Here is a 27788-nt window from a genome sequence, read left to right as displayed (position 1 = left end):
GGACTGGAAAAAGTCCGTTTTCATTCCAATCCCAAAGAAAGGCAATGTCAAAGAATGCTCAAACTACCGCACAATTGCACTCATCTCACATGCTAGTCAAGTAATGCTCAAAATTCTCCAAGCCAGGCTTCAGCAATATGTGAACCGTGAACTTCCTGATGTTCAAGCTGGTTTTAGAAAAGGCAGAGGAACCACAGATCAAATGGCCAACATCCTCTGGATCATCGAAAAAGCAAGAGAGTTCCAGAAAAACATCTATTTCTGCTTTATTGACTATGCCAAAGCCTTTGACTGTGTGGATCACAATAAACTGTGGAGAATTCTGAAAGAGATGGAAATACCAGACCACCTGACCTGGCTCTTGAGAAACCTGTATGCAGGTCAGGAAGCAACAGTTAGAACTGGACATGGAACAACAAAGTGGTTCCAAATAGGAAAAGGAGTTCGTCAAGGCTGTATATTGTCACCCTGCTTATTTAATTTATATGCAGAGTACATCATGAGAAACGCTGGGCTGGATGAAGCACAAGCTGGAATCAAGACTGCCGGGAGAAATATCAATAACCTCAGATATGCAGATGACACCACCCTTATGGCAGAAAATGAAAAGGACTAAAGAGCGTCTTGATGAAAGTGAAAGAAGAGAGTGAAAAAGTTGGCTTAAAGCTCAACATTCAGAAAATGAAGATCATGGCATCTGGTCCCATCACTTCATGGTAAATAGATGGGGAAACAGTGTCAGACTTTATTTTTTTGGGCTCCAAAATCACTGCAGATGGTGATTGCAGCCATGAAATTAAAAGACTCTTACTCCTTGGAAGGAAAGTTATGACCAATCTAGATAGCATATTAAAAAGCAGAGACATTACTTTGTCAACAAAGGTTCGTCTAGTTAAGGCTATGGTTTTTCCAGTGGTCATGTATGGATGTGAGAGTTGGACTGTGAAGAAAGCTGAGTGCCGAAGAATTGATACTTTTGAACTGTGGTGTTGGAAAAGACTCTTGAGAGTCCCTTGGACTGCAAGGAGATCCAACCAGTCCCTTCTGAAGGAGATCAGCCCTGGGATTTCTTTGGAAGGAATGATGCTAAGGCTGAAACTCCAGTACTTTTGGCCACCTCATGCGAAGAGTTGACTCACTGGAAAAGACTCTGAGGCTGGGAGGGATTAGGGGCAGGAGGAGAAGGGGACGACAGAGGATGAGATGGCTGGATGGCATCAACGACTCGATGGACGTGAGTCTGAGTGAACTCCGGGAGTTGGTGATGGACAGGGAGGCCTGGCGTGCTGCGATTCATGGGGTCACAAAGAATCGGACACGACTGAGCAACTGAACTGAACTGATAGTGCACAGTCCAATTTTCTTGCCTGGAGAATTCCATGGACAGAGGAGCCTGGCAGACAGTAATCCTTGGGGTCACAGAGAGTAGGACATAATTAGTGACTAACATTTTCACTTTCTAAGTGCACAGTATCCATTGCATGGGTAGCACCCAAATTTCATAGGATTTAAAGTCATTAGACAAAAGGGAAATGTAATAGATAACTGTGATGTCTACATGCAGGAAAACAGCAATGAGGGAATACCTAAAGAAACATGTCAACTGAAGAGGGAAAATACTAGGGAGGAGATACATGTAAAGATACCATACTCAAGCTCCCACAAGAGGTTCTTACGCAACATTGTTCCACAGCCCTCACTCCCAGTCCCCTTACCTCCTTTTACAACTCCTTGATTTCACCTGAGCTCTTCAATATTTCTATGAAGAAATGCCCTTTTCCAGTTTGTTTTTCTTGTGAACGCCAATTTTTCCTTCAGCACACCGTTCAAAGGTCACATCCTTGAAGACATCACTGACCCTCATTTCCAAAACAATGTTCATTTTTACTCCTAAGGAACTTTGTATCTAATTCTATAACAAATCCATCTCCATTAAAAGTTGGTTTCCAAGGCTTCCCTGGTGGCTCAGTAGTAAAGAGCCAATGCAGGAGACACGGGTTGGATCCATGGTCTGGGACTATCCCAAGTGCCAAGGAGCAACTGGGCTCATGGGCCACAACTATTGAGCCTGTGCCCTAAGCTTGTGAGCTGCAACTATATGGCTAGCGTGCAGCACTGCTGAGACCCATATGCCCTAGAGCTTGTGCTCTGCAACAAGAGAGGCTACTGCAATGACAAGTCCACGCATTGCAACTAGAGAGTAGCCCCCGCCTGCTGCAACTAGAGAAAAGCCAACACAGCAACAAAGACACAGCACAGCCACAAATAAATAAATAAGATCACTGGTTTCCTGAAATCAGGTACCAAACTGAATTACCTTTGAAACCCCAGCATTTACACAGTGCCTGGCATATTATTCTTAAAATATACTATCCAGAACTGTTAATTTTTTAATAATTTTTAACTCTAGATGAGAAAATATTCTAAAGATCACTTAGAATCAAAGACTATAACTACCCAACTATTTAAATAGTAGTTCTTATTTTTACAAATATTCAGTACAGTTGGTCAACTAAAGAATCTTCTTATTGGGTTCGCACAGTAAAATTTATAGTAGTTCTTATTTTTACAAATATTCAGTACAGTTGGTCAACTAAAGAATCTTCTTATTGGGTTCGCACAGTAAAATTTATTTTGATTATAAATCAGCATGTCCCTTCAAAGCACTTTACTTTTTTATATTGGATACTAAAAATTAGCAGCTCTGATTCCAAAAATAAATATGTTCCTCAAGAACTAAAATTAATGTCTTTAAAAAATTATTTTTACAAAAGACTTTCAATTGAAATTCATTTAAAAATATAACCCCACCTTTTAGGATGTCTGCCACAGCCTTAATTATGAAAACACTATGCCCTTAGGGGACTAAGCCAACGAGAATCAAGTCCCAAGTAAGAGCAAATGAGAGAAAAACATCTTTGTTTCTGTTGATTATATCAAATAATGGTCTGAAATGAAAAGAATTCTGTTCATGCCCATTGAAGCTAGGATGAACAAGAAGCAAACCTCTTGACCCAGAAGAGAGGAAAGATAGAGAAGGAAGATGGATGCATTACCTGGGGCTTAGTTCTCCAAGCTAACACAGGGTTCCATCCACAATATTACTGATCAAATTTTAATCCAATAGAACATTCTGTTTTGGACTCAATATTTTATAGGCAATAATTTTTTCTTCTTAATCACTGTTGACTACTTCCATTAGAAGAACTTTCTCATGGGTATACTGCTAATTACATGGCTTCCTTCTGATTGTGATGATTTACTACACACAGGAACATGGAGAAGAGAAGTGAGAACAGAAATAATCCATTAAGCTGTGGCCTAAAGTGGGAAGTCAGGAGCATTGATACCTAACATGAATCCCTAAAATCCATCTTCTAAGGGTTGTGGCACCATTTTAAAGATATCTATAAACCTAACCTTCTTGAAGATTGTCCTTTGCCTAACTGACAGTTCTGGCTGGATTTGTTTCCTACACGAAATGTCTTTTTGACCACATGATAATACGCTCACTCTCCAGGATGTACCATAACTTAAGTGGAAATGCTAAATGGGTGATAAACTGATACTAGACAAAAGGAAACAATATAGCCACACAGCTATTACATCCATTCTGTGAATTCAAATTATAAACAAAAAGTCAGTGCCTAAATAGCTGATTTATTTATACATATATTTAAAAATATATTTGTAAGAATATGTGTGTGTGTGTGTGTGTGTGTGTATATATATATATATATATCTTTAACTGAATATAATCTTGAAATGAGCTTTTATCACATGAAAAGAAGTTTCAATGCTGCAGTTTCAATGTTGAGTTCCCTGAGTCATTTACCCTGGATTTTTAATTCAGGTCCAGGGCAAGTAGGGTTAGAGGACCTCTCAAAATTAGGCATAAAATGACCAACTTGAAGATGTATCTACAAGAAACTCTGACAAATCCCTCAAGGAAGGGATAGGGGAAGGGAGATTAGCACATTTCTAGTCATATTCGATAGAGACCTATTAGTTCAAAAGGGCTTTTTACAAATATGATAAGGATAAATAATATCAAGTTTGTAGCTTCTAATCAAGATACTGAACTTGAATGTTCTTATGTATTTTATTTAAATGGGCAACAATGTCTGCATTTTTAAGCTGAGACTCTATGGCATTTTATGAATAATGAAATATTGGAAAAAATAGAAAATTTGATAATTATATAGCAATACCTCAAAATATCTTCTTAGAATTCTCCATTCCTAAATCAGATTGTCCAAGGAAAGCGAAAAACTGATTCTTAACATCATACAGAATAAATTAAAAATAACTGAAATATTTTTAGAATAAACGTTTTGCTTGGTACTTACTGCACAGTGAAATTAGAACCCTTAGGGCTTTGGAGAAATAAAACTATATATTAAGATTTTAAAATGTTCTGGTTTCTCAAAATTCCAACACATTTAATATTACATTGTCTCAAAATTTAAAGATTCAGCTATGGGCTTTCTCTTTACACCAAATGGCCAAAGCAAGGAAAGCTAGAACACAATGAAAAGTTAAATCAATAGAAGCAACTACCTTTGACATCAATGCTATGATTTCAACATCCATCATGGGTCAGTGACAAGACTTGGAATATTTTAAAGGCATCCTACCACAGTTTGCACTCATCTCACACGCTAGTAAAGTAATGCTCAAAATTCTCCAAGCCAGGCTTCAGCAATATGTGAACTGTGAACTTCCTGATGTTCAAGCTGGTTTTAGGAAAGGCAGAGGAACCAGAGATCAAATTGCCAACATCCGCTGGATCATCGAAAAAGCAAGAGAGCTCCAGAAAAACATCTATTTCTGCTTTATTGACTATGCCAAAGCCTTTGACTGTGTAGATCACAATAAACTGTGGAGAATTCTGAAAGCGATGGGAATACCAGACCACCTGACCTGCCTCTTGAGAAACCTGTATGCAGGTCAGGAAGCAACAGTTAGAACTGGACATGGAACAACAGACTGGTTCCAAATAGGAAAAGTTCGTCAAGGCTGTATATTGTCACCCTGTTTATTTAACTTATGTGCAGAGTACATCATGAGAAACGCTGGACTGGAAGAAGCACAAGCTGGAATCAAGACTGCCGGGAGAAATATCAATAACCTCAGATATGCAGATGACACCACCCTTATGGCAGAAAGTGAAGAGGAACTCAAAAGCCTCTTGATGAAGGTGAAAGAGGAGAGTGAAAAAGTTGGCTTAAAGCTCAACATTCAGAAAACGAAGATCATGGCATCTGGTCCCACCACTTCATGGGAAACAGATGGGGAAACAGTGGAAACAGTGTCAGACTTTATTTTTCTGGGCTCTAAAATCACTGCAGATGGTGACTGCAGCCATGAAATTAAAAGACGCTTACTCCTTGGAAGGAAAGTTATGACCAACCTAGACAGCATATTCAAAAGCAGAGACATTATTTTGCCAACAAAGGTTCATCTAGTCAAGGCTATGGTTTTTCCTGTGGTCATGTATGGATGTGAGAGTTGGACTGTGAAGAAGGCTGAGCGCCGAAGAATTGATGCTTTTGAACTGTGGTGTTGGAGAAGACTCTTGAGAGTCCCTTGGACTACAAGGAGATCCAACCAGTCCATTCTGAAGGAGATCAGCCCTGGGATTTCTTTGGAAGGAACGATGCTTAAGCTGAAACTCCAGTACTTTGGCCACCTCATGCGAAGAGTTGACTCACTGGAAAAGACCCTGATGCTGGGAGGGATTGGGGGCAGGAGGAGTAGGGGACCACAGAGGATGAGATGGCTGGATGGCATCACTGACTCGATGGATGTGAATCTGGGTGAACTCCGGGAGTTGGTGATGGACAGGGAGGCCTGGAGTGCTGCGATTCATGGGGTCGCAAAGAGTTGGACACGACTGAGCGACTGATCTGATCTGATCTGACCACAGTTTGAAAACTTAAGATGACATCAGCATATTAACAATACAAAGATGTCAGAATAGTAAGAAATTATAGCACCTATCTTATCAGTTATAGACAATCTATATTCACAGAAACACTCTTAGAATGCACTGGGGATCTTCAAGTATGTCACTGTTCTAGAAGAGAGGAAAGGAAAGGAGAGGAGAGGAGAGAGGAGGGAGGGGAGAGGAGGAGAAGGGAGGAGAGATGAGAAAGGGAGGAAAAGGGAGGTGAGGAAGAAGAAAGAAAGGAAGGGAGGAATGGAGACAGGAAGGGAGGAAGGAAGGAAAGGACAGAGTAGACAAAATCTTTCCCAATAAGATAAGCCTGAAAGGAAAATATAACAAGCATTTCCAGGCATATATCACAAGAACCCATTATGTGAAATAAAGTACTTTGTTGACAAAAAGAAAATGAAAGCTCTCAAATTCTTTGCTTGGTGTAAGGGGACCAGGTTGTCACCTGCCTTGAATGTCCTAGAGGAAAGAACTTGAGGGACTGAAAAATATGCCTGTTGGGAAAGAGCCATGTGGCATAACCATAAAGTTTTCTATACTGTGTTCCATACGTACATGAGATTATTTTTTTATAAGGATATGAACAAAGTGTGCGTGTATATGTGTAATTTTCTATTTATAGCTGGTGATATTGATTTTCTACTTCTGTTAAGAACTTAATTTTTTTTTATATTTAATATAAAAAGTGATTCTATTTAAGAAGCAATCAGATCTCCTCTATCAACTCTGTGCAATGAGGTGACTGGCCTTCCCTAACTATGGTGAAAGTCTGAACATTTATTCTTTGGTTTAACCTCTGCACTGAGGAAACCAAGTACAGGTGAAACCATATTGAAATGAAGGATTCAGTGAATTAGCACAAGAAATATCCAACTATCTTTCCTTTTTCAGCTCCCCAGGCTACTAAGCATTCACCCGCCAGGCAAGAAGTTGAAGTCGTCTTTAAAAATATGACCACCTCAAGAGGAAAAGAAGTACTGAACATCAGAAGGTCCCCAGTTAAAAAGCCCAGTCAAGTGACTCTATACTGAAGTCAACAAAGTCACTGATGCATTCAAATCAGGCTTTTATCCCCACATTTTAAAATATGAATAAACCCTCAAAGATTATCAGGTATTTCAGAAAAGTTTCTAATACAAAAGACAGGCCAGAAAAAAATTATTCTACATGAAAGAAAGAGACTATATGAGAAGAAAATTTCACAAACTTGAAAAATTAATACCTTGAGAGAGAGAAAAAAAGATACTATAAACAGGAAATAAAGCATGATGTTATAAAAAGGGCCATATAAGGAATTTTTTAAAGCTCTTAAAAATTAAAATTATGGTAACAGAAATGAAAAGCAATAGATGGGATGAAAGATGAAACTAAAAACAGAACCAAAAAGTCCAAAAAGTGAAAAAGGAGAAAAAAGAGGGGAGGTAATCATAAATGAAAAAAAAAAGAATAAAAACTCCCAGTACTGGAGAACATGAGTGTCCATGAGATTGAACAGGCTCATCAAGGTTCCAGCACAATGTATGGGAATAGGCCCATATCAAGAAATGAAATTTTAAGAAGCTGGGATTTAAAACATGAGAGAAAAAAACATATAGGTTGCATACAATGGATTAGGAATCAGAACAGACTTTCACTTTTCCATAGCAATTCTGAAAACTGGAAGACATTGGAACAATTCCCTCAGGATTCTGAAGAAAAAGATATCCAACCCCCAATTCTGTACCCATCCAACAACTAAACTGTGAAATAAATTCCCTCTCAGACACAAAAGAGTGCAAAATACACCATTTCTTAGGATGCTACTGCAAGTCGTGCTTTAGCAAATAAAGAAAGAGTTTAAGACACTGATTTAGGAAACAGGAAAGCCAACATAACAGAGAAAAGGGAAATCCCAGGATGATGGCAAAGGGATTGCCCAGGATGGGGCTGAGCAAAGAGCATCCATTCCAGACTAGAGCAGGTCAGAATGCTCTGAGACTTATTCAACTGGACACATAATCGTTAAATGCAAGGAAATTAAATGAGTTTTACAAAAAAGAAAAGTAATCACAGCTCACTAGATAGATCTGAATAGTTTTTATATGTCATGAGAATATAAACATTAATGATCTATCAAAATTACAGCATAACTATTAGGTTGAAACGTATGAAATTGCTGTTTTTGTAGATCAAAAATTGCACATAGTTCAACCTAGTGTATCAGGAGCCTCTGGGACGGAAAAAGTGTGTGTACGCATGCACACAAGCATATGTTAAGGACTAACTAGAAAGAAAAGTGTGATACAAAAATGTTTAAAACTAAAAAAATCAAGAAACAGTAAAATAAACACTGCTTGCCTCTGAGAAGGAATAGAGGGAGGGTGAGGACTGCTTTTTTTTAAAATAACAAACTTGCTAAACTATTTTGACCTGTAGCAAACATCTAGTAACACTAAATTTAATTTTTTAAAAATGTTCCTTGAAAAGGAAGGAAGGAAAAAAGGAAGAAAAGGGAAAGGAGAAAGAGAGAAAGAAATGATAGTCCAGGAGTGAAGGCCAGGTGCACTTATCACACACACTTCAAGTTCTCAAGGGAGCACCTTCTGGAGAAAAGAGCAGGCTCTCCACTGCACTGCCATTAGAGACAGGAATGCTCAAGGCCATTCTTCTTCCACGAAGAAGACAAACAACAAACCAGTGAGTGTAACTGCTCAATATGTACTTAATATTGGTAGGCTGTTGAACTATCTTCTTAAAATTATATATAACATTGTTCCAATAGTTCTCTACCTGCTCTTTGGATGATATGCCATAAGCTACTCTCTTCTGAATAATGTTCAGAGTCTTGAAATTGGTGATGACATCAATACCATTGTATTATACAGAACAGAGAGAAGAGTGTGCTGAGATTTAAGTATAAAAGAAATAATTGTGACAGATGTCTTCATTTACACTGGGAGTCCAAGACCCTTCTCCATGATTCTGGCACTCCCCCTGCCCATCCCACTTCTATCTCCTGAGAAGAACATAACCTTGAGTCCTTCTGTCTATAATTTAAGAAAAGTTATCCCTCTACCCAAAGACTTATTTATATTGCAATTTCAAAAGCACATTTGCTAAAGATTTTCTTTGATACTGAGAAATTACAGGAAAATTATCTTTCTCACATATTTTCTCACCATTCTTTAGAAGAAATGACAGGCCAATGTATTCACAATCCAAAGAACTATTAACTGGCACAAAATAACACCATTTTGTCAGTAGCTTTCCAAAACAAGCTCAGTGTCCCAAGTATGAATAAGCCTTGTAGTAAACATGTGATGATGAATTCATTCTCAATTTTTTAAGTGGCATGACTCAGACTTTCAGACCTTTAAGATAATTTAATTTTCATTAAACAGTATCAGTCACCATAATACCCAGGCACCTTCCAAAATATCACAAAGGCAAAATCCCTTCCTGTAGGGTACAAACATCCTCTCCTTTATCAAATACTACCATAAGCCAATTACATAAAAATATGAGTGCCAACATTTCAATAAGAAAGAAATAGGAAGATGTGATAAAAAATAAGGAGGGGTGAAGAGGAGGAGAAAACCCAGTTAGAGTGGTCAAGTCAGAAACAAATGCTCTGTTTAGGACTTAAGAGGCTCTTTTGGAAGACGGATTATAGTTTGAGTGTTTATCTTTGTATCCCTACAGCCTATCTCAGAAAGAACTTGGCACACCAGAAAATGCTCAAGGAACATTTGCTGACTTTATCTAAGAACTGAACGAGGTCTGTTTTGGCACCCATTGTGCCAGAAAGTATTATGCGAATCATTTCTTCAACACAGCTGTGTTGGAGGGGCAGCACAAGGAGATGCACAGCATCTTCTCTGCGAACAGCAGCTCCTTACCTGTTGTTGGACCGGTACTTGCTGTACCACCTGTGTAGGCACTGCTGCTTGACTAGCCACAGATGTCTGTAAAGTCACTGTCGAACCTGTGTCCGACCCGGTCTCTGATGTCTGCATGATGGTCTCTGAAATTTATTAAAACAGAAAGAAAGTTTAAAATGCTCTTCTTATATGACTAGATACATCACATTGTTCTTAACATCGTACACTGAGACTAACTTTCTACTCCCAGAATATCTCTAACTCCACCCAACATGCTCTCTAGATATTCCATGCATGGTTATAGTCATGTTGACCACTTTTAAAATCAATATAGAAAATTTCTAATCTACATTTTAAAAATCTCCAGAAATACCTCTTATTTTGAGGCTATAAAGGTTGAACTTCAATGAGGTCTCATCTGTTATAAGCTGTTTCAAGCACACTATAAACTAGTCCTATCGTAAATTATGTGAAGACTTAATTCTCATAACACAAACCTTAACTGGATGCAAATGTCATAAATTGTACTTTCTCAACACTTTTATAAACTATAGGATGTCACTGGAAGTGTACAATTTAGAATAAATTATTTCTGAGGTCCAACTTTCGAACTCAATATTCACTGACTTTTAAAAATTAATGTGTATATAAAAACTAACTGATATATCCTAAACTTAGCCACAGGATCAAGCTGACTTTCTTGCCTGTGGGATGATATGGTGCTAAAATTACAGTTAAATTATATTCTTACACAAAGATAGCCAGACAACAATAATGTTGGATATTTTGAAAGATAAGGAGGATCACTATTATCTAGTGACATTTGCAAACAAAGACACGAAATTTTACCATCTCTCATTCACAGCTCAACATGGCATATTTTTCAGTTCTCATGTGCCTTCCTTACTAAATTAAGGATTTAATAACTCAATCAGGATTAAATTTTACAGTGTACATTCAACAAGTATGGTTTCTTAGACCCTGATATTCCCTTTTGTTACTTTTACAGTCAATAGAAAACATATTAATTTCTTTGCTATTGAGCAGGGACCAGAATTCTAGTTTTCTTTCCTAGGGGAAAAAACAATATTTAATTGGTAGCTTAAGAAAAATACTGCATTATGGTTTAAATCCATGAACAGTATGATGAACATTAATTTTCCCAAAGAAAATTCTGAAAGAGCATTCAGTTCTTTCAGTAGAAAATTAACCCCTCTCAGCATCTTTTGTCACAGAATGACCTCTTCCAATTTTTCCCCAAACCTTTTCTATCATCTCATTCAATTTCAGAAACGGACCTCTGAAGATATCTAATCTAAACTTATTTCGTAAAAGAGAAAACTAAAGCCAGAGAGGTTAAGAGACTTGCTCAAGGTCACAGGGAGTAGAGACAGGACTAGGCCTTTTCACTTAGAAGCTCTGCTTAGTTTTCTTTCTAGACCTTGATAATGGTATAACTTTAGGTGTTTGACTATTCTTATTCCACTGTTAGTCAAACCTCTAAAGCAGAACAATAAACCTTAATGCATACAACAAGATACAGCAGTAAAGCTAACACTGACAGAGTATTTAACACATGCTATGTTTTCTTCTAAGTACTTTACATGTTAATTCATAAACAACTCCACGTGAAAACCCAATGTGGTTGGTATGATTGTAATCTCCATTTACAGATGAGGAACGTTATGCCCATACAGTGAAGGCAGAGAGGGGCTACAGAAGGAAAGTGATGGTGACAGTGGCTACCACTCCATTTGTTTGGGCCAGCTTATGTTCAGCTCACTGAAACTGAATTTATGGGAAAGCAAAACTAGTTGTCAGTTTCTCCAGTTTTCCAAAAGAAGACTTTTTTATGTGAAATAGCTAAAGATTGTGGCTAATTAATAAAAAATGTAACACTGATCTCCAAACACACACACAGCCTTTTTTCTTCACTAGTACTAAGACCACGAATATGCCTGACAATATTTGAGAATGACAGTATTCACTACATAAAACTCTTGCCTAATTAAGATCACCTGGGGACTGCTGCTGCTGCTAACTCGCTTCAGTCGTGTCCGACTCTGTGCGACCCCATAGACAGCAGCCCACCAGGCTCCCCCATCCCTGGGATTCTCCAGGCAAGAACACTGGAGCGGGTTACCATTTCCTTCTCCTGGGGATTAGTGGTTCCCAAAATTGGGAGAGGGGATACACAAATTCAGAACTCTATCTGTACCTCTTCTTTATTCCATTGTAGAGGGAAGAAATACCCTCCCCCAAAAGAAAACACATGCCAATTTCCTTCAATTCATTACACACTTTTGGGCAACTGATGCCACTTGCACTAGAGCAGAGGGCTATTAGTGAGAGCGAGGTGACACCTTTCTGTAGGGAATGAGGAATGAACCAGACTGATATCATCTTCAGTGAGTTTTTCTTAGATTCTCTTCCCAACTCCAAGCGAGGCATTGGTCAATTTAGTACACAAATGAGGAACACAGTTGCCAGTTATGTTTTTGTGTTTAAGCTATTCAATCAAGGGTTGGATGAGATTCTTACAATGAAGTCACTCAAAGTAAAACCCTCTCCTGTTCATTCCAGTCTTGGCTAGGAACTTCACTGAGGCACTTTCGTGTGTCCAGGGGTCTGTACGGAAGATCACCCTACACACTCTTTTTTGGTATATGACTCATAATTTGACAACCACTGTTTTAGACAAATATACGTTAAGACTATAAATAATGAAGATCTTTAAAAAATTAAATGCACTTTGAAAGTAATTCCTCAGTAAATCACCTGAGAGAGCTTATCAGAAGATAAAAGACACAGATTTGAAAACTGGGTGCCTATGGACCATATTAGACTCCTTAGATAGGCTTTGGCATTGACTATCTACAAATTAAAATTTTTAATTGTCAGCCTTTAAAAACCAGAAAATTCTGTGTTAAAAGCCAAATTTCTAAATTCTCTTGAAAAATCTGAATATCTAGAAAAGGTAAGCCCATATTATGTGTTTTATACTCAAATTATTTATATGGCAATACATATGCTTGGCCTTTATAGGCATTTGAGGCATAACTGATGTATAGAACAGTCTTATGGACTCTGTGGGAGAGGGAGAGGGTGGGAAGATTTGGGAGAATGGCATTGAAACATGTAAAATATCATGTATGAAATGAGTTGCCAGTCCAGGTTCGATGCACGATACTGGATGCTTGGGGCTGGTGCACTGGGACGACCCAGAGGGATGGAATGGGGAGGGAGGAGGGAGGAGGGTTCAGGATGGGGAACACATGTATACCTGTGGTGGATTCATTTTGATATTTGGCAAAACTAATACAGTTATGTAAAGTTTAAAAATAAAATAAAATTTAAAAAAAATTAAGAAAAAAAAAATAATAAAATGGAAAAAACAAAACAAAACAAAAAAAACACCCAAGCTTTGACTACTTTACTAATAGGAATGTTTAACTTTTAGATGATTGGAACTAAAATCTTTATCACTTAACTTCATCTCTGGGTCAGCTGAGGCCCAGAGATGTTAAGTCACTGAACCGAGACCAAATAGCTGTTGGAAGTAAAAAAAGAGGGTATGGACATCACACTGAAGCTCATGCACTGAACTACTAACAAACTAGAAGTCCTGAGTTTCATAATTGACCCTGAATAGACCAGAAGTGAAGGGAATTTAAAAAAGCAAATTGGTAAACTTTTAGAATGAGAAAGAAGGAAAAAGATCCCAATTATTTAATAGGAGCAACCTTTACAGAATACAATGGGGAAAATAAGATGGAGAGAAAATGATGGCCTATATACCTTAAAGTTAGACAGTCATGAAGAAATTTCCATCCAGCTTCTTGCTCTAGAATATACCACATCAAAAGCAACACAGAAAGACCAATCCAGAACATTCAATAACTTCCCAGAATATCTACTGTTTACTCCCAAGTTACTGCTCATCATCTAATCTCCTTGGCTCCTGAATTACAGGGTCATGCCAATTGATAAGAACTTAGTCTCTCAGTTTGGTCTCTACCCTTCCTTAATAGACACAACTTAATTATCCTCTGATTTCATTTTCTTCCTCAAGTTTGCAGAAGAGGTTCTCTCCACCAAAGCCTCAGGCCTTCAAAGGATCTTAGTCACATCCCTCCCAGAGACTGGCTCAAAAAGTTATAACAAAAAAACACTCACAATCCCATAGTTAGGTCTCTCATTAACTAGTCTTTTCCAGGTGCCACACAATATGCTAGCAGCTTGAAATATATCTTCTCATTTAATCCTCAAAAGACCCCTATAATGGTAATGCTATTATTTCCCATTAAAAGATGAGAAAACTGAAGCACAAATTGATTAAAAACTTGCTGAAAGTCACACAGTTGGTAAGAGTAAGTGTCTAAATTCAAATCCAGATTTGCTTTACTCTAAAGCCCGTGTTATCATATACCACACACATGTCATAATGTACATTACTGAATACTTTGCAAAATCACAATCAAAGGCTTCCAAATGAAAAGCTAGAGATAACTGGTCTGAACAGAAAATCTTTGGGATTCTCAATCTATCCTATTTGATATATAACAGTGAGACATCTCTTCTCTCTCTGACATTGAACACAGGAAGCATTCTCTTTCTACTGAGACATAATACAACTGAACTGAGCTATCAGAGAAGCCTCGTTGCCCATTTGGTAAAGAATCCGCCTGCAATGCAGGAGACCCTGGTTCGATTCCTGGGTCAGGACAATCCCCTGGAGAAGGGATGGCTACCCACTCCAGTATTCTTGGGCATCCCTTGTAGCTCAGTTGGTAAAGAATCTGCCTGCAATACAGGAGACCTGGGTTCGACCCCTGGGTTGAGAAGATCCCCTGGAGAAGGGAAAGGCTACCCACTCCAATATTTTGGCCTAGAGAATTCCATGGACTGTACAGTCCATGGGGTCACAAAGAGTCAGACACAACTAAGCGACCTTCACTTTCACTTTCAATAAAACCCAACTAGTGTTTTTCCAGAGGCATTTTAACTGATTAATTCTGAAGACCTGACTTAATAGCAGATCAATTTGAATGTTAAAGCATGCTGAGAAGTGTAAGCTTCCCGCCAAATTCTCCTAAACAGATCATTTAAACCCACTGACACATGCAGAGTATTTTGGTAGCTTTCCAACATTACTTGAAAGCACAGACCATCACATGAGGGTACTGTCTTAGCATGCTTCATTTGTAGGTTTTGTTTTAGATCCAGTATAAAGGACTGTGTGTACATCTGAGGTGTTCCCATTCATCTAATGGTGGTTTCTGATGTTTTGTTTATGTTTGGGAGTAATTTGGTTAGTTTAGTTCCTTCATAGCCCCCTTTCAAGTGATATTTGTTTATCAGCCACAAATGCTGTCACATTAATCCATTTTGATAAGCTAAATAAACCCCTGCCGTTTGTCCATGATGCAGTCCATATGTAAATAAGTTGTATATTCTTGCAGGAGAGAAATGCACAATTTCAGTCTAGTCATCCTTGTCTAATGTGGCTGTCAGGTGTGTCAAGAGCAACAGATGCTTGTTTGACAAAGGACCTTTTTATTCTGGCTAATTAAGCAGTTGGACACACCCGCCTGTTAACGGTTTTTGCTTTGTATGGCCAGCTCTGGCTGAATCATGCGAATCTACAGCTAAATAGGCCACATTTTGAAAGAAGGCTAATTAACCCTTGGAAAAAGGAAAAGAATATTGCAAAAACCCAGCTGCTGAATGCAGCAAGATTACCATTCTGCAACCTGATGGGCAAAACCCAGGCAAAGCAAATGTGTTTGGAACAAACACACATTATTGCAAGTTTCAAGGCATTCAAGTGTTCTTTGTGAAACTTCCTGAAGATTATTTAATACACTCAAATTCACAGCTGGATTTCTTTCATCACACACAATGTACATGCCAGATTAAATGGTTTAATAGTCTGACCTAATCAATTACTTATCAAACAGAACTATATAACTGGGCTAGCTTAAAAGCACATAGTATCATCTAATTTTTTGGGTTTTTTTATCCTGAAATAATTTGCTTTCCAAAAAAAAAGGCAAAGTCTGCAAAGCTTGGTCCCAGTATACTGACTGTACTGTCGTTACACACCAAGGAATGTAACAAGTTTTAATTCAGTTCAGTTCAAAATAAAAACCTGTAATTTTGAATACAACAGAGAATTATCTTCCTTTATCCTTAGTATAGAAAAGCAAAAGATGGTAATTCCAATTTCTATTTCAACCAAATTAACCAATATTATTATGATAGTTAGTTATTGGTATAGTAAAAATAAATCACACCTAAAATGTGACATTAAAGAATAAATTACTCAGAAACCTGGTTCAACATAAGACCATAGGAATGCTATTTACAGAACAAAAAGTCATGATTTAAAATTATTACTTTTATAATACAGAATAAGGAGTTTAACATCAGTGTGCTTTCAGAGAAACATCCAAAATCACAACAAAACTTTTTCAGTATGAGATTATTACTAATACTCTGATTAAGCATCAGTATTCTTGAATAAATGTTAGAAAATAAATAAGAGTATATATAACACCCATAGCATTGAAAACCTCTACTTATTAAAATTAGACAACTGAGTTATGATTTTGGGAAACAAAATAGCTGATACATACTTTCCTGAACACAAAACCAGTATGAAATATACATTTCTGACTATTCTGAAGTAGATGATGAAAATATTAAGATCATTCCAATTCTTCAGGAAAAAACTAAGAATATTAAGCTTTTTTCAAAGTTGACAATATAATGAAAAATAATGAGGTACATTAGAAATTATATATAGGGTTAAAATAATGTGGTTTTCTTTTTTGAAACTGACAAAACTTTATTGGGCTGAATAATATACCTACAAATGTAAAATACTATGTCTTGGTTTTTTGTTTTTTTTTTTCCACTTCACTAGCACAAATGAAAACAAACTGGTTAAGCTACAAACTAACAGTCAGCTCTTTTTACTTGAAATATACCTCTGTGAAAAGTTTACTCATTGTAAATAAAGCACAGGGCTTTCTCAAATCAGTAAATCAAGTAACTAAAGAGATGTAAAACAAAAATTTCTAATTTTCTATATTATAAAAGCTCTGCTTCTTCTTTATATTTGATGCTATAATCCTCCTGTGTACATTTAATCTTTTGTACTAAATTGATCTGTAGAAAAATGATGGAATGATAATAGTGTAGACTGCTTGGCAGTCATCTTCCTGTGATAACTGATAACAGAGATTAATCTTGGCAATGATTAATCAGCACACTGGTAACATATACAATTTGCCTGGGTAACTTTTTTCACTTTTCAAGCATAAGTTTTCTCTTTGATTCAGAAATAGATTATGAAAAACTGTTCTTTGGATAAAACAAATCAAATTAAATAACTTTAACACTTTTTTATCTTAATGGACTAATTAAAAAATGAAACAACCTATTAACACATTACTGAAACCAAACTGTTGAAATGATGTAAGAATTTTGTTATTTGTTTCTAGTTATCAAGAGAGACTATTATCAGTTACAGAGGTAATTCCTGGGAAAAGAGACCTACGTGCTTGTCCAGTCTACTGCTGAGGCCATCCTGCCTGGCATTTTCTCGCACTCACTTTGACAAATTAAAAGGCCAATCAGTCTTACCTAGGTAACATATGCTAAAAAAAAAAAAAAAAAAAAAAAAAAAGAGCACTCAGATAACAGCTAAAAGAAAAGAAAACCAATGAACAAAAATTTCTGAATATCCTATACTTTTTCTTACTAGAAGAGGAGTCTGAGAACAAAATGATGCAACATACAGAAAGATTCTTACCAAAATCTATTAGACAAATCTATAAATGTTTCTTATTATTGGTCAATTCAATCCTGACAGGGACTAGAACCTATTAAACGGAGTATTTAATGATGACAGCACTTAATAATTCTATCATAAATCAATCATTTTCATTACTAGAGAGAGTAATAAGAATAGCTAACATATGTTGAGCATTTCTATGTGATAGATACCTTGCATCTTTGCATACATTGAACCTTAATTTCAACCATGAAGTAGATATTCTCATTTTATAGGAGAGAAAAGCCTTCAGTTCAGTTCAGTTCAGTCGCTCAGTCGTGTCTGACTCTTTGCGACCCCATGAATTGCAGCACGCCAGGCCTCCCTGTCCATCACCAACTCCCGGAGTTCACTCAAACTCAGAACTATGTAATTTGCTGACAGTCACAGAACTATTAAGAGATAAAGAAAGGATTCAAGTTCAGGTCTGTCTCACTCCAATAATGGCACTGGATCCCAGGCAGCAATATAAACAGCTAGACAGGTGAGGCTATTTTAGTGAAATCATCAAAATAAAGTATTCTATGGAGACTTTGGGTGCTAAGAAAGAATTCTAAATTTGAACAAATGGACACAAATATCACATGAACTGTAAGTATGTACTATGCCTAGTATTTGATCACTATGTAATCAAAGTTATGTTTATGACATAGAAAAGCATATCATGGGTTAAAAGAGATATGTACTAACCTTGTGTTCAGAAAATATTTTATAGATGGAAGAGGAAATAATATGAGACTTGTTTCCTTTTAAGAATTTAAATTTGTCTTAAAAAAACAGTCAAATGGACACATTTAGGCTAGTATCTCTATATAATAATATATATAATATTATCTATAATAATATATATTATACTATTATAATATAATAATATACACAAATACAAAGATGTTCACTCAAGTATTATTTATGACAGTCAATAATAACTGAAATGTCTGTAATGGAGGAACTAATAAATTCTTCTACTCTATATTCCTATAATGGAACACTCTATAGATCTATAAAAGTCAGCATGGAAAGATGTTCATAATACTTAAATATAAGAAGCAGGATGCCAAATAATATGCAGCCCATGGTATAATTTTATTCACAGATATAAAATGGCATGCTGCTGCTGCTGCTGCTAAGTCGCTTCAGTCGTGTCTGACTCTGGCCGATCTCATAGACAGAAGCCCACCAGGCTCCCCTGTCCCTGGGATTCTCCAGGCAAGAACACTGGAGTGGGTTGCCATTTCCTTCTCCAATGCATGAAAGTGAAAAGTGAAAGTGAAGTCGCTCAGTTGCGTCTGACTCTGAGTGACCCCATGGACTGCAGCCCACCAGGCTCCTCCGTCCATGGGATTTTCCAGGCAAGAGTGCTGGAGTGGGGTGCCACTGCCTTGTCCATAAAATGGCATGGTTTGGTAAAATTCTTGAGGGTATACAGTGACAACAGTGTAACTCCTAAGGACTCCTGAATACAAGGTTTCCCAAACCAATGATCTTAACTTTGGGTGGCCTCAAGCTAACCATAGGCTTGCTGGTCAAAAGCAACATGAGCTCCAGAGACTCATCCTACCCTGGAGCCATCCCAAAAAGTCAGTTTTGTATTCTGTAAAATAGCCCTTATAATCCCCAAAATACCTGTATAGTATTTGATCCCAAAATACCTGTATAGTATTTGATCCTTTCAGTTAGTAAAAGTTCTGTCTGCCTTCCTACTAAGTGGCTCAAAATTCCCAACGTGCTCTAAAAACCAACATTTTCAATATTTCTAATGGAACAGGCTACATGCAAAACAATGAAATTAGATAATTCTTTAACACCATACACAAAAATAAGCTCAAAATGGATTACAGACCTAAATGTAAGACTATACACTATAAAATTCCTAGAGGAAAACATAGGCAGAACACTCTGACATAAATTGCAGCAGTATCTTTTTTGATCAATCTCCCAGGATAATGTAAATAAAAACAAAAATATACAAATGGGACTGACTTAAACTCAAAAGCTTTTGCACAGCAAAGGAAACAATAAACAAGATGAAAAGACAACCCACAGATGGGGAGAAAATATTTGCAAATGATGTGGCCTACAAGGGATTAGTATCCAAAATTTATAACCAGCTCATGATGCTTAACAGCATCAAAACAAACAACTAAGTCATCAAATGGGCAGAAGACTTAAATAGGTACTTCTCCAAAGAAGACATACAGATGGCCAAGAGGCATATAAAAAGATGTTCAACATAACTAATTATTAGAGAAATGAAAAACAAAACTACAATGAGCTGTCACCTCACACTAGCCAGAATGGCTATCATCAAAAAGTCCACAAAGAATAAATGCTGGAGATAGTGTGAGAGAAAGGAACCCTCCTACACTGTTGGTGGGAATGTAAATTGGTACAGCTACTATGGAGAACAGTATGGAGGTTCCGTAAAGAACTGAAAATAAGAGCTATCATATAACCCTACAATCCCACTTCTGGGTATATACCCAGAGAAAAACATGATCTGAAAGGATACACACACCCCAGTGTTCACTGGGGTGTGGACAATACCCAAGACATGGAAGCAACATGTGCATCAACAGAGGAACAGATAAAATGTGGTACATATATACAATGGACTACTACTCAGTCCATTGTATCTATGTACACATACTTATTTAAAAAGAATTAAATAATGTCATTTGCAGCAACATGGGTAGACCGAGAGATTGTCATACTGAGTGATATGATATCCCTTCTATGTAGAAGCTATAAGAAATGACACAGATGAATTTACTTACAAAACAGAAACAGACACACAGACTTTAACGAACTTATGGTTGCCGGTGGAAGGGATGGGTGGAAGGAATAGTTAGGGAGTTTGGGATGGACATATATACTCTGCTATATTTAAAATGGATAACCAACCAGGATCTACTGTATAGCACATGGAATTCCACTCAACTGTTATGCAGCAGCCTGGATGGGAGGAGAGTTTGATGGAGAACTGATACCTGTACTTGTATGGCTGAGTCAGTCCCCTTGCTGTTCCCCCCAAACTATCACAACATTGTTAACTGGTTATATATTCTGTGCTATGCTTAAGCCCTCAGTCATGTCCAACTCTTTGCAACTCCATGGACTGTAGCCCGCCAGGCTCCTCTGTCCATGAGGATTCTCCAGGCAAGAATACTGGAGTGGGATGCCATGCCCTTCTCCAGGGGATCTTCCCAACCCAGGAATCGAACTGGGGTCTCCTGCCTTGCAGGTAGATTCTTTACCAGTTGAGCTACCAGGGAAGCCCAACTGGCTATACCCCAATACAAAATAAGAAGTTAAAAAATATTATCTGGAGATTATATCTACAGGTCCATTCATTGCTAGTGCCATGAACTTGGTCATATTTCTGCTGAAAGAAGGAAATCAATGGTAATACACATTCCCAAATGTCAAATATGATCCCTTCCTTATGACACTGCCTAGTACTTATTGTCCAATCCAGAATAAAGACATGAATTTCAATTCTGTTCCCACATACTGAAACTCATAAAAGCAGTGGTGCCCTTTCCATAGATTTCAAACTGAGAAGGGGATATAGGTGGGGAATTTAGGTGTTTAGTGTCTCTTAAAACAAGCCTAGTGACATCTGGTTTCTTCTTCCTACACACCCTAAACTTTATTAAAAAGTTTTATTTTTTTCCCTATACTCAGTAGTGGGGTTTATCCACACACATGAAATTATTCACTTTCAGCCTTATGATTTGTGTTGATAAACAAAAATATGGTTGCCAGCTGGGGCTTCCAAATAAATGGTCTTACTTTAGATGGGATGAGAGCAAAGAGAGAGGAAACATTGGCTTAAAAGGTAGCCTACTTAAAGAACCACAAAAGAAAGCAAACAGGTAATGCTGTTTCCAAACAGGATTTCCTTTGGATTTAACATGGAGTGAAGTAAAACACGAATTCTTAATTTTCTTCACACCAAAAAAGGCTTCAATAACAACTTTTTCTTGGATTCTCTTTCCCATGCAAGAAATTTTTCTATTTTTTTCTACCTCTTATTTCTTTTTCTTTTTATAAAAGTAAAGAATAGAGCCTTTTGCAGTTCCTAACTATTGCAATGACAGGCTCAAAGAGATCAACACATCTAAAAGGGGATATAATACTGTATAATAACATTGCTAATAATGGAAATAATATACCCCATTAAATGTACAATATCTTAAAAGAACTAAATTCATTACTGCCATTTTTTGGTGAATGTAGTGAACATGGGAGAGAGGGTGGACTTCAAAAAAATCTATATACATACATACATAAATACTGGAAATAACTGCTCTAAAACATAATACTATTATTAATCAAGTGAAATAGTTACACTGACTTTCATTATAAAATGCATATGTACACACTTAGAAAAAAAGGCTTGGATAAAAGATGAAAATTAAAATAGATTGAAGATTCTACCCAATTCTGTTTGCCCTCAAACTTAACCAGAAAATTACTTCTAAAAATGAATAATACTTGAAATAAGTCAATAATACTGAACTAAAGACACTTCCTTCAGAGCTTCTTTTTTGGAATTGGTGATGCTCCTTTCAATTCACTCTAAAGCATTTTCATGGCTTCAAACACAAGAGTTCCTTCTAAAGCCTTAGGCCTTAGGCTATCTCATAAATCTATGGTTAAGACCCCTTAACTGGGGATATTAATATGCAATTCACCTGTAAATTCTCTATTATTAAAAGCTATTGTCATTATGTAATGTTTTATATAATTGTAAAATTTTACAAGATGCATTTTATTTCTACCCTCCCTCCTCTTCTTACACGTTGGGGATCTTCCCAGGGGACTAAAACAGAACTCTTCCTTTAACCCTTAAAATACCTTCAACAGTAACTGTTCTATCATTTCTTTTATCACCAAACTTTTCTCTCTCAATCCCCAAATCTAATCAATTACGGAGGCCAATGATTCTGCTTCTTTGTCTCTCAAAATTTACTCACATTATCTTCATCTCTTCAGCTCCAGAGTGGAGGTCAGTCCCTGCAATAGGTTCCCAGTGCCCTTAGGATGAACAGCAAAGCCCTCAACAAGGGATTGTAAGAAAGACTCTTTAGAATATAGCTCCCGCCTACCATCTCCAGAAAGTACTAAATACAAGCTGCTGCTGCTAAGTCGCTTCAGTCGTGACCGACTATGCGACCCTATGGACAGCAGCCCACCAGGCTCCTCCATCCACAGGATTCTCTAGGCAAGAATACTGGAGTGGGTTGCCATTTCCTTCTCCAAAATACAAGCTAGCCATATGGAACTACTCTCAGCTTCCTGATCCCAGGGCTTTTGCACAGGAAGTTCTCTTTGACTCAAATGTGCCTTCCCACCTCTTCACTTTATCTTTCAGATCTCAGAATACCTTCCACTTCCCCCAGACACTCTACCAAACCCCATCACTATTCCCTCTCCCTGACCCCTCTGCTTCCAAATAGGTCTGGATCTGGTATTTGAGTGTTCCTATAGCATCTTACTTTTACTCAGCTAGCAACAATATTAGATGCAGTTAACTGTCTCTCCAGATGATTATAAAAACCATGAGCACATGGACTATGCTTATCTTTTTTACCTACAAATATGTAACACTGCCTAACACACAGAGGATCTTCAATTTGTTGAATGAACAGATGAATCTACAAGGAGGATGAGTTTAAGACCCTGCAGAAACAGTACTATTAGAGCACACTATACCAGGTGCATTTAATACTTAAAAATTGTGAAAAAATATAGTTTTCTCAGTCCTGGGTGTTCATTGGAAGGACTGATGCTGAAGCTGAAACTCCAATATTTATGTAAGGATTTTGCACCTCACGTGAACAGTTGACTCATTGGAAAACACCCTGATGCTGGGAGGGATTGCAGGCAGGAGAAGAAGGGGATGACAGAGGATGAGATGGCTGGATGGCATCACCGACTTGATGGACATGAGTTTGAGTGAACTCCGGGACTTGGTGATGGACAGGGAGGCCTGGCGTGCTGCAATTCATGGGGATGCAAAGAGTCGGACACAACTGAGTGACTGAACTGAACTGAGAGCCATTTACAACCAAGTTATTTATTAGGAATATTTTCTCTTAATTTTCTAATGTGACTTCACTTTCAATTCCCATTATGGCAGAATTTTATAACTCCCATATTCTAATATTTGTATGCCTTAACAGATTTTGTGTATAGTTTTTTTTCAATAAAGAAACAAAATAAGGATTAAATAAACTCAAATGAGCAAATTAAGTTTGCAACTATTGCTTTGAATCTCCTGACACATCATTTACTATTTTAATAAGTACAACTGATTCACTGAATTGTGGTTTAAGAACCAATGCTCTAATCATATCATCTGAGAAAATGTAGCCTGGTATGCCTCCTTTGTTTTCAAGAGACAGAAGCACTCAGAGATCTTTAATTTTCATAGCTGAAAAGCTAAGAATAAGTAATTCGCCTAATAGTAATTATTCTAACTTCATCATTAATTAACCATTTGAAATTTATTTGAGCTTGGCAATATTCAACTGACATTCTTCTATGTTCTCTTAACAATCATTGAAACTTCACAAAAAAAAATAATAGAAGGGTATTTCAAGAAACCTCTAGTTATAAATTAGTTAACACATTTATGTAAGGATTTTGCATGCATTATTTAATCTGTCCAGAAATCCTGTGAGGTAAGTACTATTATTATCCCATTTTATGGATAAGAAAACTTAGGCCCAAAGCTTAAATGATTCTATAATCTCCAAGGTCACATAGTTAGAAATGGACAGAGTGAGGACATAAATATACCATACCATGTATTAGGTACCAGGAGCAAAAACTGTGGGCTTTTTTTCTTTTTTTTACCCTAGCTATATGCTGTATTGGGCTTATGATACAATGATTTAAATGTTGTACAGACTAACTACTAAGTCAGTTCAGTTCAGTTCAGTCGCTCAGTCGTGTCCGACTCTTTGAGACCCCATGAATCGCAGCACGCCAGGCCTCCCTGTCCATCACCAACTCCGGGAGTTCACTCAGACTTGCTTCCATTGAGTCAGTGATGCCATCCAGCCATCTTATCCTCTGTCGTCCCCTTCTCCTCCCGCCCCCAATCCCTTCCAGCATCAGAGTCTTTTCCAATGAGTCAACTCTTCACATGAGGTGGCCAAAATACTGGAGTTTCAGCTTTAGCATCATTCCTTCCAAAGAAATCCCAGGGCTGATCTCCTTCAGAATGGACTGGTTGGAACTCCTTGCAGTCCAAGGGACTCTCAAGAGTCTTCTCCAATACCACAGTTCAAAAGCATCAATTCTTTGGTGCTCAGCCTTCTTCACATTTCAAATCTCACATCCATACACGACCAAAGGAAAAACCATAGCCTTGACTAGACAGACCTTTGTTGGCAAAGTAATGTCTCTGCTTTTGAATATGCTATCTATGTAGTCCTGTCTAAATAGTAGTCTTTTCTATATTTTTAATCTTCTGCAACAGAAATTAGACATGCTGTAATTTTTTAACCAAGCTACTAATCCTCTGTTGTGGTAGCCATGGCGCATGTGCATGCACACACCCACAGACATACACAAAATGGATATTTAGCATCAACAGTTATGCTGTACATGTAGTAAGTATACAACACACATGCAAATACACACAGAGGCAGACCTTCCAGATGGTTCCAACTTTGGCTATAGGCAAAGGTGAGGAAAAACACTCTAATTCTAAAGGCAGTAGTACTCTTCCATTACAGCTTCACTGTCCCTCACTCCTGGTAGAGATGCTGATGGGTATATGATAACACTAAGACCACTCTGTCAAAAATCAACTTGCTAGATAAGAACCACTGTTGACAAATTGACCAGTTCACTCAAAATTCGTTTCTTTTAACCATTTACTCTATGACACAATTTGTATTGAATAAAAGTTTTAAAGGGCCTTTGAGGATTTCTTTGATCCTTCTATTGATGAGTTCAAGATTTTAACTTACCTGAAATTTTGCTACAAGTTAGCACACTATAGGCTACCTATAACTATATTCTGGAATTTCACCATTTTCTGAGCCAATGACTTTTGAAAATTCATATTAATTTTAAATTAAAGGAATGTGCATGTCTTGAATATCATGGAGTTTATAAATGAGAACAGGGAAGGTGTATTTCTTTTAATACACTTTTCACCTATTGAATACATTCTATACTTATCCTAATTTAACAAATTTGTTAACTACTACAAACAGATAGGGAGAAGGCATTGGCACCCCACTCCAGTACTTTGCCTGGAAAACCCCATGGATGGAGGAGCCTGGTGGGCTGCAGTCCATGGGGTCGCTAAGAGTTGGACACGACTGAGCGATTTCACTTTCACTTTTCATTTTCATGCACTGGAAAGGGAAATGGCAACCCACTCCAGTGTTCTTGCCTGGAGAATCCCAGGGATGGGGGAGCCTGGTGGCTGCCGTCTATGGGGTCACACAGAGTCAGACACGACTGAAGTGACTTAGCAGCAGCAACAAATAGATAAATATATTGTTTTGGTTTTAAGCAACTGAAAGGTATTTCATATATAAAGTGTCAACAATACATTTGGCATTCAATTGGGCTGTACTGATAAATATTTGTTGACAAATATCCGTGGTGAAGCTGCTGTGGAAAAATTAAAACTAATTAATGTGTGTGCTTAGTCGCTCGGTCATGTTCGACTCCTTGCAATCCCATGGACTATATAGCCTGCCAGGCTCCTCTGTCCATGGGGATTCTCCAGGAAAGAATACTGGAGTGGGTTGCCATGCTTCTCCAGGGGAATCTTCCTCACTCGGGAATCGAACCAAGGTCTCCCACACTGCAGGCAGATTGTTTACCATCTGAGCCACCAGGGAAGCCCACGAATACTGGACTGGGTAGCCTATCGCTTCTCCAGGGTATGTTCCCAACCCAGGAATCGAACCAGGGTCTCCCACACTGCAGGTGGATTCTTACCATCTGAGCCACCAGGGAAGCCCATGAATACTGGAGTGGGTAGCCTATCCTTCTCCAGGGGATCTTCCCAATCCAGGAATCGAACCAGGGTCTCCTGCATTGGAGGCAGATTCTTTACTAGCTGAGCTACCAGGAAAGCCTAATTAATCAGATCAGATCAGATCAGATCAGTCACTCAGTCGTGTCCGACTCTTTGTGACCCCATGAACTGCAGGACGCCAGGCCTCCCTGTCCATCACCAACTCCTGGAGTCTACCCAAACCCATGTCCATCAAGTCGGTGATGCCATCCAGCCATCTCATCCTCTGTCGTCCCCTTCTCCTCCTGCCCCCAATCCTTCTGAGCATTAGGGTCTTTTCCAATGAGTCAACTCTTCGCATGAGGTGGCCAAAGTATTGGAGTTTCACCTTCAACATCAGTCCTTCCAATGAACACCCAGGACTGATCTCCTTTAGGATGGACTGGTTGGATCTCCTTGCAGTCTAAGGGACTCTCAAGAGCCTTCTCCAACACCCCAGTTCAAAAGCATCAATTCTTCAGTGCTCAGCCTTCTTCACAGTCCAACTCTCACATCCATACATGACCACAGGAAAAACCATAGCTTTGACTAGATAAACCTTTGTTGGCAAAGTAATGTCTCTGCTTTTGAATATGCTATCTAGGTTGGTCATAACTTTCCTTCCAAGGAGTAAGCGTATTAAATTTCATGGCTGCAGTCACCATCTGCAGTGATTTTGGAGCCCAGAAAAATAAAGTCTGACACTGTTTCCACTGTTTCCCCATCTATTTCCCATGAAGTGATGGGACCGGATGCCATGATCTTAGTTTTCTGAATGTTGAGCTTTAAGCCAACTTTTTCACTCTCCACTTTCACTTTCATCAAGAGGCTCTCTATCTAGTTCCTCTTCACTTTCTGCCATAAGAGTGGTGTCATCTGCATATCTGAGGTTATTGATATTTCTCCTGGCAATCTTGATTCCAGCTTGTGTTTCTTCCAGTCCAGTGTTTCTCATGATGTACTTTGCATATAAGTTAAATAAGCAGGGTGACAATACACAGCCTTGACATACTCCTTTTCCTATTTGGAACCAGTCTATTGTTCCATGTCCAGTTCTAACTGTTGCTTCCTGACCTGCATACATATTTCTCAAGA

At 37.9% G+C, this 27788-nt stretch overlaps 1 protein-coding gene across 4 annotated transcripts in view; it reads right to left on the bottom strand.

The window, feature by feature from the left end:
* Window positions 1–27788, bottom strand: part of RFX3 (regulatory factor X3) — a 346378-nt gene that overhangs the window by 185577 nt on the left and 133013 nt on the right. For all 4 annotated transcript variants that reach the window (XM_055578191.1, XM_055578190.1, XM_055578189.1 and 1 more), the window contains one exon: window positions 9838–9962. In XM_055578191.1, coding sequence (XP_055434166.1) covers window positions 9838–9954 — 117 coding nt within the window. In that variant the 5' untranslated portion in view covers window positions 9955–9962. Of the gene's footprint in view, window positions 1–9837; window positions 9963–27788 lie in introns of those variants that run through there.

Source organism: Bubalus kerabau, chromosome 4 (genome assembly GCF_029407905.1).
Source record: "Bubalus kerabau isolate K-KA32 ecotype Philippines breed swamp buffalo chromosome 4, PCC_UOA_SB_1v2, whole genome shotgun sequence".
NCBI lineage: Eukaryota > Metazoa > Chordata > Mammalia > Artiodactyla > Bovidae > Bubalus > Bubalus kerabau.
The sequence above is the reverse complement of the archived record's forward strand: the minus strand, read 5'-3'. Positions and strand labels throughout refer to the sequence as shown.